General features: G+C 39.2%; 2 protein-coding genes across 4 annotated transcripts in view; both read right to left on the bottom strand.

The window, feature by feature from the left end:
* Window positions 1–2,336: 2,336 nt before the first annotated feature.
* Window positions 2,337–6,163, bottom strand: LOC103365181 (immunoglobulin-like domain-containing receptor 1). The gene is made up of 4 exons (XM_008292547.1): window positions 6,096–6,163; window positions 4,149–4,313; window positions 3,737–3,886; window positions 2,337–2,930 (listed from the first exon to the last, which is right to left on the bottom strand). The coding sequence occupies exons 1-4, from the start codon at window positions 6,139–6,141 to the stop codon at window positions 2,752–2,754; spliced, it is 540 nt and encodes a 179-aa protein (XP_008290769.1). The 5' UTR covers window positions 6,142–6,163; the 3' UTR covers window positions 2,337–2,751.
* Window positions 6,164–8,774: 2,611 nt separating this feature from the next.
* Window positions 8,775–16,078, bottom strand: part of LOC103365180 (immunoglobulin-like domain-containing receptor 2) — a 31,187-nt gene continuing 23,883 nt past the window's right edge. For all 3 annotated transcript variants that reach the window (XM_008292546.1, XM_008292543.1, XM_008292544.1), the window contains 6 exons: window positions 15,338–15,484; window positions 15,057–15,224; window positions 14,475–14,603; window positions 13,784–14,129; window positions 12,976–13,708; window positions 8,775–11,430 (listed from right to left, as the gene is read on the bottom strand). In XM_008292546.1, the coding sequence (XP_008290768.1) occupies window positions 11,395–11,430; window positions 12,976–13,708; window positions 13,784–14,129; window positions 14,475–14,603; window positions 15,057–15,224; window positions 15,338–15,484 (1,559 nt within the window). In that variant the 3' untranslated portion in view covers window positions 8,775–11,394. The remainder of the gene's footprint in view (window positions 11,431–12,975; window positions 13,709–13,783; window positions 14,130–14,474; window positions 14,604–15,056; window positions 15,225–15,337; window positions 15,485–16,078) is intronic.

Genomic DNA, 16,078 nt, shown 5'->3' with positions numbered 1-16,078 from the left:
GAAAAGAAAACACTGGGGTAAAAATATAGTTGGAATAAATAACTCAGCTCTGAAAAAAGTTTCACCGAAAAATAAAACATAGACATTCACAGTTATCTCATTTTATTTTATTTTTGTATTTAAATGTGAGCATCAAAGATAGTTTTTTCTTTTTTTGATGTTCAACTGTGTTTTAACAGCCTTTTTTTTTAAAAACTATGTACATTTATTTTTTTTCAAATAGTTTTTCAAATTTTAAAAAAAGTATTTATTTTTTATGATGTCATTATTCTTCTCAAAATGCCAAATTTCTAATTTCAACATCAAATTCTATTTTCAAAGACTATAATGTGGGCTGCAAGGTGACTGGGTGGTTAGCACCATTGCCTCATAGCAAGAAGGTCCCCGGTTCACATCCCAGTGAGGACACCCAGAATCTTTCTGCGTGGAGTTTGCATGTTCTCCCCGTGCAGCGTGGGTTTTCTCAAGGTTCTCTGGCTTCCTCCCACACAGTCCAAAAACATGTTGAGGTTAATGGTGATTCTACATTGTTCGTAGGTGTGAATGTGAGTGTGCTTGGTTGTCTGTCCCTGCAAAAGACTGGTGAACCGTCCAGGGTGTCCCCTGCCTTCGCCCTAAGTCAGCTGGGATAGAATCCAGCCCCCCGTGACCCAGGTGAGGGTTAAGCAGTGTATAGATAATGGATGGATGGATGGAGCTATAATGTCTCTGTTTTGGCCACAGATAGCCAGTTGGCCAGTTCAGTGTTCCAGATGGTCCTGAGGTAATCTAGATTTTGGTCCATAAGTTTGTCTTCACTGATTAATCCTTCATGACTTTACACAAGTCTTTCATAATAATCCTTCATGACTTTACACAAGTCTTTCATAATAATAATAATATTTTTATTTTTACAGTGTCTTTCCTGGATCCTCTAGAATAAGTTACTTGGCGCTCAAAGCTCCACAAACAAGAACTCAAACAATTTTGCAAAACTAATCATAACAAATCAAGTGATAGTGCAAAGATTTAGGAGACATCTGGAGGTCTGGGGCCTTGACCCTGACATTCAGCCTTGTGTACATACAGCATTATCAGAACTTGACATTATTTTAGAAAAACACACACAAGATCAACTTCTACACTCATGTTATTCACTGAGATGATCTTCTTTATTGTTAATGGTTCGTATCATTGAGATCGTCACTACAGCTTCAGCTAATTCCTGATAGGATGAAAAATGCATCAGCATGTATCAGCAGATGGCAGTAAATTTCCAGTCTTCAGTATTTCTGAATAATAACAATAATTTCTATTACTGAATTTCCCTTCTGGGATAAATAAAGTATTTTTTATTTCATTCATTTCACTTGTGTACAATCATACAAGGTATTTTTTTTATGATACACAAAGTCATGCACAACATAAATATATATTTAAAAAATGCCTCAAAGACAACATGTGTGTAGACATAATACAAATCTATCAATGCACTCTAGATATATAATTTATTAACTAAAAATTGATGCGTTATGGACATATTAATTCTCACAAAACTCCACTGCCAATACAGAACCGTCCTCCTGAAATCTGACTGAGATGACCTAATAAAAAAGATGATCTTAAGTAGCACAAATCAAGAAAACACTGACACAATAAAATCCCAGACTTTTTTCCACTTTGCTCGTGGATGTAAAGACGGCAGTAACATATATTGTAAAACTTATGCATGCATTACTCTAGTTCTGCTCCATCGCTATTGTTTTTCTAACAACAGGCTTATTTATTTATGTACAGTAACCCTGGATTTTTACATTCATGCACACTCATCTGCATAACCTCAATTAATTAAAATTGTAGAACTTTAATTAACATTACAGTTAAATGCTAATGACATATGTTTAGCAAGAAATAATTTTACACCTTAAAAGTTTGGCACGCTTAGAGACATTACACCACAGCACGACAAACAAGCAGACAGATTCCAAATCAAACATCATGCTGTAGTTTAAAGTATTTTAAAGCCCAAGTGGCTTCTAAATCATAAAAAACAATACACATTTTGAGCATTGGTTTTAGTTCCCTGGACAAAATTTTATCCCAAATACAAACACTGACATTACACGGCATTAATTTAGTGGATTATTTTCCCCACAATTACTTACAATTAACTAAAAATGAAAATGCATCCTTTAAATGTAACTGGAAGCATTAACATTACAGCAGTACAAGTACAAATGTTGGTTTGTGCATATTTGGTCAGATGCCAGTGTGCATTAATGGTCAACTCCCTCATTAATTTTAGCTTGTGACCACGGTTCTTCTATTCAGTGCAGCTTCCCTTTTATTATTTTTATTTTATTGCAGTTTGTGCACAATGCATTGGGCCTCTCTGTATCTGTTAGGAATGTTGTTTCTATAACTTTCATGTTGATATACTTCTTATGAGGTTGAAGTCATTTTTTGTTCATTTTTCTTGTGAAAGCTTTTAGAATTATGTGTTTTACTCCCAAAATATGTAAATAAACCCCACTGTCTAGACATACAACTGAACCCCAGTACAATCTTTATGCATTCATAAACCCTCTGTTCTATGCTGTCGTGTTCTGCATGCTTCTTGTGGGTGTGGCTGCTGTTTTCTCTCTCCTGTGCTCCTCAGGTAACACCCATCCTCCTCTGCTCGGCTGCTTCCTTCTGTTCAGTTATTGAGCTTATTCAATGCAGTTAACCATTAAAATTAAAGTGAATGTGATCGTAAAGCCTCAGAGCCAACTATAACTCAGCAGCAGCGGTCTCCTGCTGAGAGGGACGGTCCTGGTTAAACTTCTTTTGGTTGACAATGAGTCTGACTTCTTTGTCACTGTCTCCTGTGGTGTCTCCAGCAGCATCCACAGCGCAGAAGTACATCCCACTGTCTGTGGACATCACATCAGCGATCACCAGGTCTGCCCCTGTACAAACACACAGACACTTGTTATTTAATACACTGCATGAGTCAACACTGTGGATAAGATGTTGTGACTTTTAAGGTGCACTGTGTTTTTCCTTCAGAGCTAATTAGGATCAGGAGCTACTTTTGAACCAGTTTGGAGTGTCACTCATGTGTATCTTCTGTATTATACTTTCAACTATTTTTTAAAACCACCATGTCCGCGCTGTAATCAGATGGGAATCTTTTACTCATATTAAAACACAACTTGTCAGATGAGACAGTTCACTTGTTCCCAGAAAGAATCATACAATTTATTTTAACCACAATAGGACAGTAACTGCACACTGATTTTTTTCATGTCTGCCCATTTAAAGGTCTGTGACTCTGCAACACTAGCAGTCAAGATCAGGTGGTTTTGTTTCCATTTGCTTTGAGGCCCAACATATAAAAGGTGCCCTGACATTTACAGTATATAATTTCTTTTGTTAGAAAAAGAAGATCAGTTTATATTTGTGCTGTAGTCAGCAGCCAGATCACTTAGTTTAGGCCTGGTAGCAGCCAAACATTACACAATCCACACACCAGCATTTGGTAGACTTAATCCGTATAAAAAACAAACAAACAAAAAAAACAAGTCAGAGTTTTACAGGAGGAATGTGTGCTGAATTTTGTGTGCAGCTTTTTGTTTTCAGCTAGCATGTCTGTCTTTCTATCTAGCACTCAGCAAAAAGAAGTGGTATATTTATTGATTCTATCTCAAGCTCAGCACAGTTTTGTCTCGAGCTACAAAGGTTGTAGCAAATGCAAGTAATTGCATAAACTCACTATTTTGGATGATGATGTTGCGCCCATAGTACTGTACTCCAAGTTGCGGCTCGCTGGTTCCAATCCTCTGGATCACAATGTGTGATGACTGCTGTTCATCGTCACAGTTCTTTAATATGTCCTGTGTTAAATATGGTGCAGGCTGGTTGGCTGCAAAACCAAAAGGCACAATTTTTTATAAAAACACAAAATATATGTGAATGCTGTCTATATCTTCATGGTACATATAGTGATATGTATATCTGTCTTGCTCCACTGGTGACTGTGGACCATGAACAGTAGTTTTTGTCACTTTCTACAAGCGGATAATCACTACATCATCAACAGATCTGTCAATATCAAAATGGTTACAGTCCCCAAATACAGTTACTGCAAAAAAAAAAAATCAATCTGAAGCCTTCCTGTTCCTTACACGTAGAGCTGTTCTCCGGCTCCTTGCAGAAGGGTTTGTACCTCCAGGTGACAATAACATCGTGGACGTTTGCAGAAGTGAAATAGTCACATTGTAGAACCACGGGGACAAACTGAGCGGCGCTGCGCACCTGCTGAGGAACAATCACCTGAACACACAGCGACACTGCGGAGAGACGGCAAACACATTCTTACAACAGTTTGTGTTTAGATGTTTGTAGAAGGAATTAATCAAACTCAGATCACAATGTGAAATGCAACATGGAGAAAACAGCAGGCGACAGCATGCACTGCCAGCAATCTAGTATTTGTGGTAAGAATGAAGGAATCTGTGTGGCTGTTTTTCTCAACCAAGGAGTTCATCTCAGAGTGGAAGAACCAGTAAAACTGGGATGCAAGGGAAACTCCTTTACTTTGAAACTACCAACCAAACATTCAAAACATGGAATGAAAAATGATGAGTTCATTTCTCCATCAATGTCCACATGTATGAGTGGTGTTCCAGCCTCAAACCAGCTAGAGAGCCACTAAACTCTTAGGTTCCAGGAAGCAGTTGTACGCTGTGATCCACATTATTATGAAAGTGACATTTCAGAAGGTGCCCTGTGATAGACTGGCGACCTGTCCAGGGTGTCCCCTGCCTTCGCCCTAAGTCGGCTGGGATAGGCTCCAGGCCCCCCGCGACCCTAGTGAGGATTAAGCAGAGTATAGATAATGGATGGATTTCAGTAGGTTTTCTGTAAAATAAGCATTTTGGTTTGAGTTTTTCCATGAAAATTTTTAGTTGTTTCATTTCTCATATATTTTCAGGGAACTGGTATCAATCTGGGTTGTTTATAGGTTTGCTTGGGCGTCTATTTAAAACAAAACTCGTGGAAAGAAAGAGCTGCACATTACTAAACAAATCTCAGTTCTTAACGCAGTATGAGAAGGAAAAAAAATTACAAAAATATGAAGAGCAGAATAATGCAGTGTTCTGTAAGATGTATTAAAGCCGCTGATATTTCATGAAACTAAAGAGAAGTTTCCATCAGACAAATGATCAGTATTAGAAGGACAGCGATAATAAAAACAAAAGCTACCATGAACCCTATTAATATACTTGTCAGTGCAGGATCCACCACAGCCTGGCAGTCATGCATACATGTAAGACCCTCTAACCAAAGCAAAAACAAAACAGATAGAAATAACTTTAAAACTATTGACCAATGAATGCTGAGCCACACTTGATGCCTAAGATGGATGGAGATCTGGATGGTTGGTGAATGGCCGCTGATCCAATAAGAAACCCTGTGGGACTCTAAAGATCCAAGGATTTGGAAGACATGAAGAGTTCTTCAGTGAATTTGAACAAATGTGGTACAAAAAGAAAAACTGTGGCTTCAGCAATAAAGGACAACACAACGTGTCACGCTGCACTAAACTGGAAGAAAACACCGTCAGCATCCTTCCCTGACCTCAACTCTACTGAGAACCTGTGAAGCATCACACGATGGATGATCTGTGGCAGCAAACATGGAAACAGCAGGCAGAAACTATACATGGACCTCATTCAAGTCCAGTAGATGAGAGAACTGTTGAGTGATGTCAAAGAGAGGCTCACATATGAATATAGCTTGATTTGTTCTGCTCAGGCAACTAATACATATCTGTTTTGAGTTCAGTTTGACCTCCCTAACGTTTTAATATTACATTTAGCACAATCGTTTTAAGAACCAGTAGTCATTATCAGAAGTTCTTGCTTGTATCATATACATTTCAATGTCATTGTTGAGGATAAAAATATCTGTAATAGTTTAGGAGAAACAAACAAAAATGGCATCTGAACAATAATTTGGAACCCAAGATAGAAGATTGTGTCAAATTAATAAACTGATCAGTGGGAAAACGTTTAAGACAACTTGCTTGAGGACAACAGTCAGCCAATACGTAAAGAATGAGAAATTACTTTTCAGAAGTGACAACAAGAGAATCCCAGCAGGTAGTTTCCTCATGATGACCAAAGCTACTAAAGCAAAACTGACAGATTAGTGGAAAAGAACAAGAAAACAAGGTATTTAGACTCGATACAAGCGTTCACTTCCGTTCTGTGTGTTTGCCAAACAAGTAGCTTATCTCTTGAGACTGGATTCACCTCGGGCCACACCCTAACAGGTGAGCTTATCGTGATCTAACTGGAGCTAACTTTGACAAGATGACTGTCAGTGCCAGTGCTGACTGAACATCATAAAGAACTAAGTATTCCAACAGAGATGTCTGCTAAACTAAATTATAGTTTGTATATAGCAGTTAATCAGAGAAAGAATTGTTGGTCACCAGACTTAAAAAACAACAACAACAAAAAACACAATAAAAAAGTTTTTAAAAAAATGTACCTCAAAATGTAACAATTGCATTTTTTTCTGTAGTTTGGAGTATGTTAACATAATCTAATAGTGTATAAAGCTGCTTCTGAACCTGCTGTAACACAGTCTGACTCTCCATGTCTATGCTTGTGCGCCTCTTTAACTTTAAAATAGTTCCTGCTTGGTGTTTGTGTCAGCAGCCAAAAAACAAGGAAGTTCATAGATGCAGAAAACGGCAATTCAAATGTGTACATTCATAGTCTAAAATTCATTTTTCTGCAAATATGTCATTCTTTAGTTTTAAGTGCAGGAACATCTATTTTTGTTACTTTGCTAATGTTAGACATGACAGATGTGCAGCTCCAATCTGGAACCACTAGATGTCAGCCTAAGCTGCTTTTCACTGTCTGAGCTGAAGCTTAATGATTGTGCGATTTCTGTTTTCAGCTCAACTCTTGAGAATGTTGCAGTTCTTCTGAGCTGCTCGTTCCCTTGAAGAGAGACACTTTACCATAAACGTCTGGATTCATCTGCACATGAATGGGACTTTTCTGCTCTCGCGTGTTGTGCTTTCCGAGTCCTTAAAATCCTCAAAGATTGTTTTCCCCATGAGCACACCCACTCTGCACCTGCAGCCTCTGTTAAACTGTTTTTTCCTGGAAACGTCTGCCAACATCCACTCCGTGTTTCCTTCTGCTGAGGCTTTAAAGCATGAACACATGTTCATTTAGGGATGACTGCACCATTGTTTTGCATTTTTATTTTGTGAACTTGAAAATACTTAGACTGGAAACTTGTCAGCATTTAACTGTCCTAAAACCAGTGCCGCTTAATTGAAATCCACTGCAGCTTTTGTGTTTTGAGCCAAATCAGTTCTACGGAAGGACATTTTCAACTTAAATCTTTTTTTTTTTTTTTATTGAACTGCATACGCTAAGATATGTACATGTTTCTGTATTGCACAGGTTTATTTATCAGAATGAAGATGCAGGAAGAGGCTGCACTAATTCAAGAAGTGGTAGAAAGTCGTACAGCACATTTACTCCTGTACGTTTCATGTTACGCTACTTTACATTTCTGCTTCCCAACATTTAAAAGAAGAAAACATTGTGTTTTTTACTTTACAATTAGCTGCTTGCTGCACAGACTTAGATTAACACAACATATAATCAACCAATAAGCTACCCAGCAGCAGCTTTACTGCTAACAACTTGAGAAAGGGAAGGTTTCATTTTGCATTATGTGCATTTGCTTCTCATACTTCAAGCATATTTTAACTTCATGTTTACCTCAGTAAACTTTTGAATGCATATTTTTAATTGCAATAGTGTATTTCTACACTGTGGCTGTTTTGACACTATTTTCTACAACAGTTGCACACAAACAATAAGGACTAAAGTTAATCTGCATGTTTTTTATTAAGATTTTCACACTATTCTAAGGACTGTGTGGGATTTGATCAGATTTAATTGAGTCACTAAACAGTCCATCAATAATCATCATCAAGTCTGACTGATGCACATAAATATTTGACATTGTTCAGCGTTGGCTCCATCCATGTTGAACCAGCAAGAAGAGGCCACAGAAACCAAACACACGCAGTACAGTGATGTAATATTTCCTTGCTGATGCTTCTGTAGAGATGAGAGTTGCTCAACAACATTCCTGACATATTCTCAGGCGGTGAGTGGTCACCGTCCTAGCCGATCCCTCCCATCACAAACATGCAGCAAACATAAATTCATAATACAAGACCCAAAAGATTGACTCCTTTTCTTCTCGTGAATGTTATAAAAATAATTCTTCCGGCTCTGTTTATTCAATTCTTGTAGGAGTTGAAGAAACAAATGGAACTAATGAGAAAGTGAAAGTACTTAATTTAAATCTTTCTTCAGCAGAAGTAGACATGTATTAGCAGTGAAAGCTATTTAAGTATTTGTAAGTGTTTGTAATGCAGGTTTTGTTCTTTGTAGATGAATGTCTCAGAACATTTAGCAGTTCTGGAACTAGTTTGCATTAATTGTTAGGTAGTTTATTGTATGATAGTTAACATTTTATAAGCTCTTCATGTGTTCTGTGTGTAAAATGTTGATCTACAAAGCTAGTAGATACTAAACTCGTCAAATAAATACACTGAAGTCAATATATTCTTGTAAAATGTGGTGAAGCAGATGTATTAAGTAGCATAAAAGAGAGACACTAACATTCCTTTACTGCCTGCACAGTTCAAAACAGTCCATCTCAACATTCTGAATTCAACAGGTTCCAATAAAAGCTGGGGATGATTTTTCTGCTTAGTTTATTTGTTGCGAAGACGTGCAGAAAACACAGTTGGTCATAATGTTTGCCACCTCGCATCTTGACATTGTTACAAATAGATACTTCAGAAACTTACAGGAGGTTAAAATGTTGTAAGAAATTCTTCATGCGGACGACAAACAGGGCAGATATCTGCGGTTGAGCTGGCAGAACTGATATGTGAGTTTTGACACAGCTGTGTAGCCAAGACAGGCAGTCTGTGACTACAACAATGAACAAAGACATGAGTCATACTCAATCACACATTGTCTCCTTTACAGAAAAGTAAAGAGTCATCTCTCTCTCAGTCTATCTCACACACACATAAACATAGTTGTCAGTACCAAACAGCAGAAAACACAATGGAAAGAAATCCAAACAGAAATTATTACACTTGTCTAAAGACGAGCTTGTTCAACATGGAGATAGCAACAATAAAAATACTGTACGGTGTATTGTTAGAACACATACGACTGATCCTAGTGTGCGTTTATGTGCGTGTGGCTGTTGATAACACACAATCAGTTTAGCTGTTGACTCAGCAGCAGCGATAAGCAAACGCTGAATTACGTTAATCAAATCAAAGACACTTCATCTTGTGCACACAGTCACTCGAGTGCTTAGACAAGTCTAATCATTTACACATTACAATCATATCACACTGCACACATAAATAGTTTACGTATAAAAGTGTCATCAAACAGGAGTACAAAAATCTTTTTAAGGCAGGAAGCAGTTCAATGTATACAGAAAATACTACATCTCATGAGAACACAGTCATTTTGCGAAAACTTCAGTTTTTAACTCAAAACTTTGTGAAAACGTTACGGTGTCATGAATAAGAACTTAGAAGTAACTAAACACCTGCAAACGCTGCATCCGGTCATTGTGGGTCAGATGTGACCTCATTAGTTTAGTGCTTCGTCAGTGCAGCTACTGTATCTGTGTTAGGCATAATTTTTAATTCATCACCACGGACACATTCACAAATTTGCTATTTTCTGACCAGCAATTCTGCAGTTTAGAAACAACTTATTTGGCCTCTTAAGAGCTCTTTTTCCATCTTGTACTGCTTTAAAAATGTTTAAATATATACTACTATATACTACACTATTAGAAATACAATTAAATCTATTACTAAGGCACTCAGCGGTAAACACATTATCACCTTATGAAGACGATATCATGGATGTTTCAGCAAACAGTTGCTCAGTTATGCAACAAACACACTCTAGTTTTAGCTTCAATTTGGTCTCCACCAAATCTTGTGGGAAACATCTGCCACTTTTGATGTTCAAGTTTTTCATCTGCGTTCGGAGTTGGGCCAGAAGTGTACAGTAAGTTTACTGGAGCTTTTTGCTGATGAGAGTCATGAAACCAAATACAAAACAAAACAACTGGCTGAAAGACACTAAAACACTCCATTGACCTTTTAGGGGAACATTGGAGGATAAATTGTTACTATTAACAAACTATTTTACATCTTTTGAATAATTGAACTTGTTTGCAATGTTTTACTCCTGTCTTAAAGAGTTTAAATTTGATGGACAGGTTTGTGTTACAATTCCCCCTTTCTATTATTTTACTGGTAACTTTATCGTGTAGAAAAACACTTTCACTCATTTGTTAATCTTAGTTGTGTTCGCGTGCAAATTAGCTGACAAGCTAACCAGCAGCGCATTTACAGAGATTGACATGCTAACATCAGGGTTATTTAATTCCTACGGTCCCATAAAAACAAACAAACAAACAAACAAACACTGGGTAATGTTGGTTACTACTTCTCGCTTTGAGTAACATTAAAGTCTCATTATAAAAGCCTTCTGACTAACACCTTGATAACAGACCCTCGGGGAGATGAGCACAGACAGCTGAGGACACCATGGATGCAAAGTTGTTATTATACTACTTTCTAGTTGGCTTGGAGGAATCAACACATGCACACTACTGCTAAACCACACACGCTACTGCCAGTCAGCAGGAGATGACCAAATTTACGTCACGTGGTCTCGTGGACTCTCGTATAACACAGGCCTTAGGTGTTTTATTCCCTAATGATGCTACTGAGTGACACAGTGTGCATACTGTTTTCAACTGTAGCTACAGTAGGTCCTTTACAATAATGGTGTTGTCATATACCGTCTATTCCACAACTGTGCTTCAAATCGAATATCTCATCAAATGGAAATGAATGCACTCATTGTGCTGCATGAGTAAAGGACGTCTCTCTGCTTCTGAGCCTTGTCTAAAGGGATGAGGGGGACACTAACAGCGGGGGGTGGGCAGTCCAGGTCATTCGCCTTGCTCACATTAGTTAAGTGTTAGTCCAGCTGAGATATATACGACACAGACAGCAACTTCATTTCTGAATCACATCACAAGCAAAAAGCCCCAGCAAAAGTCTCGATAGAAAAAACGTCCTCCTCTTCACCCGGTACTGCTTCAGCTCTCCTTCATTTCCCCAAAGTCGGTTGTGCATATTTTTGAGAATCCACACTCAGTCAATTCAATCATCTTTTATCAGATGACATGCAGCGTCTGTGGAGTATCAGAGCTTCATCTTCCTTCTGCTCCAAGCTTTTAGTCCCTGTGACTTTAAGTCAATCAGACGATGAGTGAATCTCGGCTGAGAAGAGTGCTCTGGTGAAGACAAAAAAAAGTGTAAGTGATCAAAGCGACAACAGCGAATTTATACACAAATATTAAAGCATATCTTGCTCAGTAAAGTGAGACAGTATAGAGACTGTGAACATTAGCCAAACAGGGTTATTATGGTGAAGAGGAGCCTGGGACAAACTGCTTTTCAACTTTGTTTTAAATTGTCTGAAGATTTGTTTTAAGACCCTGCTCGAGGCCACAAAGCTGACTCTCATTACATTAATGAATTCATTTTGCACAGGAAGTCTTTGATGTTGAAGACCATTTCGACCCAGGTTTGTCAGTGAGGAAGCAACCAGTTATGATTATTATGGAAAGTGGTTGGATACAGAACAGAGTATTCTACCTAGTATTCATTCTGGTAGCTTCTGAACCTGACCTGTCAAAGGTACAACAACAACACTTATTGGAGGCCTACAAACCTTTTTCAAACACTTCCCCACCAGGATCCCGTGTAGTAAAGTTAACATTTTGATGTAGGTTTAACATTCTCTATTCTTAGTATCCAAATTTTTGAAATACATGATCTTTTCTGTATAATCCATTCAGAGCTTCCCTGTACTACTGAAAATAAAATACAAAAAGGGTTCCCTAATCCAAATCCCTTGGTAACTTAACTAAGTGCAGGGTGTCTTCAGAATTTTAGCACCAGAAAAGGTGGCCTGAAGCATTTTTAGTAATGCAAAAGGCAACAACACACATTTGCTGTACACGCTCATGATGCTTGTCTGTTTATTTTTTCACAGGCCACTGAAACTGATGACACTATTGTAGATCTGCTCACTTTTATTTTGTTTTGAGAAAAAAAAAAGTCAAATTGTTTGCCAAAACAAATTAAATGGTTTTACACCATCCTGTAAATCAGATTAGATGGTGTGTAATCTTGGATCACATGCCTCCAAATTTAAGCAGTTATTTGATTTGTGGACTGCTACCCAGAGTGTGTTTTTCTTACATCTTTGTTGAACTTAGAGGCACACTGATGAATGGGCTCAGCCTCTCCAGGCTCATTTCGTGAACATCTACAGAGTCAAATATAGTCCTGTGTGACTAAGTAATTTGATAATGACCTAAACTCCTAAGTCTCTTCCTGTGTTTTCACTACATCTGAAGAGCCATGAAGACTGGCCAAATTAGATTCATGACAGATTAAAAATCAACTGCTTTTCCAACAAAATTTTCACACACTAGAAAACAACAATCCAGTCATCCTGTTCTTTCTATTTACTGTTTCCTGACTCAGTTGTTGATTTGTTTGACGAAAAAGGCATAAAAAGGAAACTGGAAACTGACTCCACAGTAAACAACCTGCAGACTACTTATTAATTTCTGCTTTGAACTAGAGCTATTGTACAGGATCTAAAATAAATTCTTGGTGTTAACAGTGTTAACATTACTCTAACACACATTTCAATTAATTACACACCATCAATAACTAGAAATAATGCTGAATAAGCGCTACTCACTGCTGTTGATCTGCAAATTAGCATAACAAGCATACAATTTACAGACTTGAATGTGACTCACCACTTTCCGGGATTTGTCTCTGGGTTCTTCTCTGCGACCGGGTTGGAAATGAGAAGCTGGCTGAGAGGGGCGAGTGTTTGTGGGTACCGGTCGTGGAGACGGCCTGCCAGTTCTGTTTCGCTCTGACTCTGAGTATGGAGGCAGTGAATCTGCGTCTGGCCTGTTACTAGGTGAGCGGCTGTGCCGACTAGACTCCCCGCTGCTCTTTTTTGAGCTGCTCTTTGAAGGTGTGTCTGAATCTTCCTCAGCACGGGCCCCACTCTTCCCTTGGCCAACCCCTCTTAATTTAGCCTTACGCTCCAGCAGGCTGTTCAGGAACGTGCCGTCATAGTCTTTTTCTTGAGAAGAAGTTGAAGGTGGACCTACTGTGGGAGGAGGTGGGACAGTGCTCTCCCTTTCAGAAGTGCCCCTCCTCTTTTTGGGTGAAGAAAGTGGGCTTATGTTATGCCTGTTACTCTTGTTGCGTCTGGGACGTTCTTCATGGTCGCTGTTGTCATCGAGCTCTTCGTCATTACTATGATAATGCTGAGGTGGACCATTGCGGTAGGAAGGATATCGATTAAACTCCCGAAGCTCCATCTCATAGTCTCCTCGCTCTTCTTCCATCCTCTCTGCTCCTCTACCTCCTCTCTGCTTGTAACAGGCAGCAAACTCCTCCAGCTCGTCCAATGAGCCGGTTCGTCCTGTAGTGCGGTACGTCTTCCTCTGCAGATGTTCTGAACGAGGGTTCCACCTGTAAGACATAAGTATAGTTAATTTTTGTATGTGTGCACATGTACTGTGTTTTTAGATTCAGAAATGTTTGTACCTGTTGTGGTTTTCCTCCTCACTGTGGTTCTGTTCTCGCTGATTCCGACCGAGCCTGTGCGACTGAGAGGACGATGGAGGGTCATCGCTGTATCGTCGTGGAGGGAGAGGCTCGTCCTGGCCGTGGCGGGGCTCCAAATCAGGGTCATCACGGTAACGATGGGGCGACGGGGGATTATCACGGTAACGATGTGGCTCTGGGCTGCGGTTGTCACGGTAACGCTGCGGTTCAGGCTGAGCATCGTGATCAGGTATGGCTGGCAGGGCTTTCTTCTGGACGTTTCGGTATGTTTGGCGGAAGCCAGCTTCTCCCTCGTGGAGGGAGCTCAGCTCAGACAGGCTACAGGCTGTACAGGTCAAAATAAAAACAATAATCAATGAGGAATGACTGCTGAGAAAGATCATCAATTGAAGAGAAAATTGTCCCAAAGCACAACACGGCACACGAAGAAAGTCAAGATCTGCAAGAAATCATACCAAGGTTGGAGACAGAGTGATTAAAACATATTCTTTCTGTTAAGTAGGCATGCACACATGCTGCTACATCTGAAGCCACAGGAAATTCAGCAGGCAGAAAGTTTAAGCATAGAGAGGCATGCCAAGGCAAGCTGAAGGGAACAAAAAGCCAAAAAGACTCTACCAATACTGTAGACAGCATGAGCATGCTTTAGCAGTCAAGTTATGAGGCTTACACTGGTGGCTGATGGACCTGGAAGGATTGAAGTGAGCCAGTTGTTTCTCTACATACTGTAGCACCCTGAGAGAGTCCTGATCCTGAGGTGAAGGCACGCGGTAGGGAACCCCTACAGCATGCATCGGCACTGGAGATACACACTTGACTCATCAGCATGGGCAACTTGAGTGTGGGTTTATTGGTTTGAGGACCATACTGGTGTCTTTTTTTGCATGTTTTTTTTTTATTTCACGATTATAACAATAAAAAATGACAATTTACCAAACACATCCTAACCCATTATAGTGTTTTCTATTCTTTGGTATAATTAGCAGAATAAAATTGGAAACTCATGATCTTATAAAAACACAAACCGTTTACAATGCTCACAAAGAGACAAAATGAACTGAAAGACAATTGCATTCCTGACTAAACTTTAAGTACTACAGCATTTCTGAATAAGCTTTATCTTGGAAATTATTCCAAGCTCAGGTAGTCTCTATCCAAACTCAGAACAAACTCTAGGGATGATTTAAAAGGGATAAAAGATACAAAAAAGATCCTTAAATCCTTCTAAATGAATAAAATAGTAAGACCTCACCTGCTGTGAGCAGGCTCCCATCTGAGGGGGGGACAGAAGACATCTTATCCACTAGGGAGGGGGGGGCGATGGGTACCATGGTCGGGACACCAGAGACGAAGTATGGAGGGTATGTAGGTGATTGAGGAGTGGAGGTGCCCGTCTTTATACCTTTCCCTGCCTCGTACACTAAAAACGAAGACACAATCTCATTCAGGCTTTCTAGAAAAACATGCTTCTTTCAAACAGTGTCAGTATTCTGAGCACAAAGTTTCCCCCACTGAGTTTGTGTTTATACTCACAGTGTCTGGGGCAGCAGCATGTGTCGGGGCAGCACCAGCAGCTGACGTAGCAGCAGCAGGAGTGAGGACAACACTGGCACCAGCAAACTCCAACCAACAGCAGGAATAAGACACTGCCGAGCGCCACTGCCACCACAAATACCCACTCTGTAAGAAAACACAACATCAAATCCAGCATATAAATAAACACATACTGCGATAGGAACAGTTTGATCTGATCGCTGTGTAGTCATATCTGGCTTGAAAATGGCTTTTCGCACTTAAGAGTATTGAACTTGCTTTTTTTTTTTAGTGATAGTAACACTGTCAGCCTCACATTGGACAGCAACAGAAAAAAAAAAAATATAAAAATGGATGCTGCTGTATTTCATACAACCTTCTCCCTTCTGCCAAACCCTGTTGCCTACATTACCCAAGATGTAACTCAACAGCATTTTGTTGTGTCTCTTGTAAATAGACTTGGTTGTGTAAAATCAGTTTCCCTTCAAATGTGTGCCTGTATTTTTCCTGGTTTCTCCTTGAACAGTACGTCTATACTGATTATTATGATCAATGGAAATGAAAGAACAGTTTGTTTCTAGAAAAACAGGCAAAAAGGCAGAAATAGTAAACATTTGTTAACTCATAGAAATAACATTAATTACAAATTCGGCATCAAAGTCCTCTAAACTTGTAGGTCGGATGATTGGTATTAAGCAGATAAAAATGCTCATCACCTTTAATATCCTTTGTATAATCTCT

This window comes from Stegastes partitus, unplaced genomic scaffold, assembly GCF_000690725.1.
Source record: "Stegastes partitus isolate 25-593 unplaced genomic scaffold, Stegastes_partitus-1.0.2 Scaffold817, whole genome shotgun sequence".
In the NCBI taxonomy this organism is placed as follows: Eukaryota; Metazoa; Chordata; class Actinopteri; family Pomacentridae; genus Stegastes; species Stegastes partitus.
This window is presented reverse-complemented; position numbering and strand designations above follow the sequence as displayed.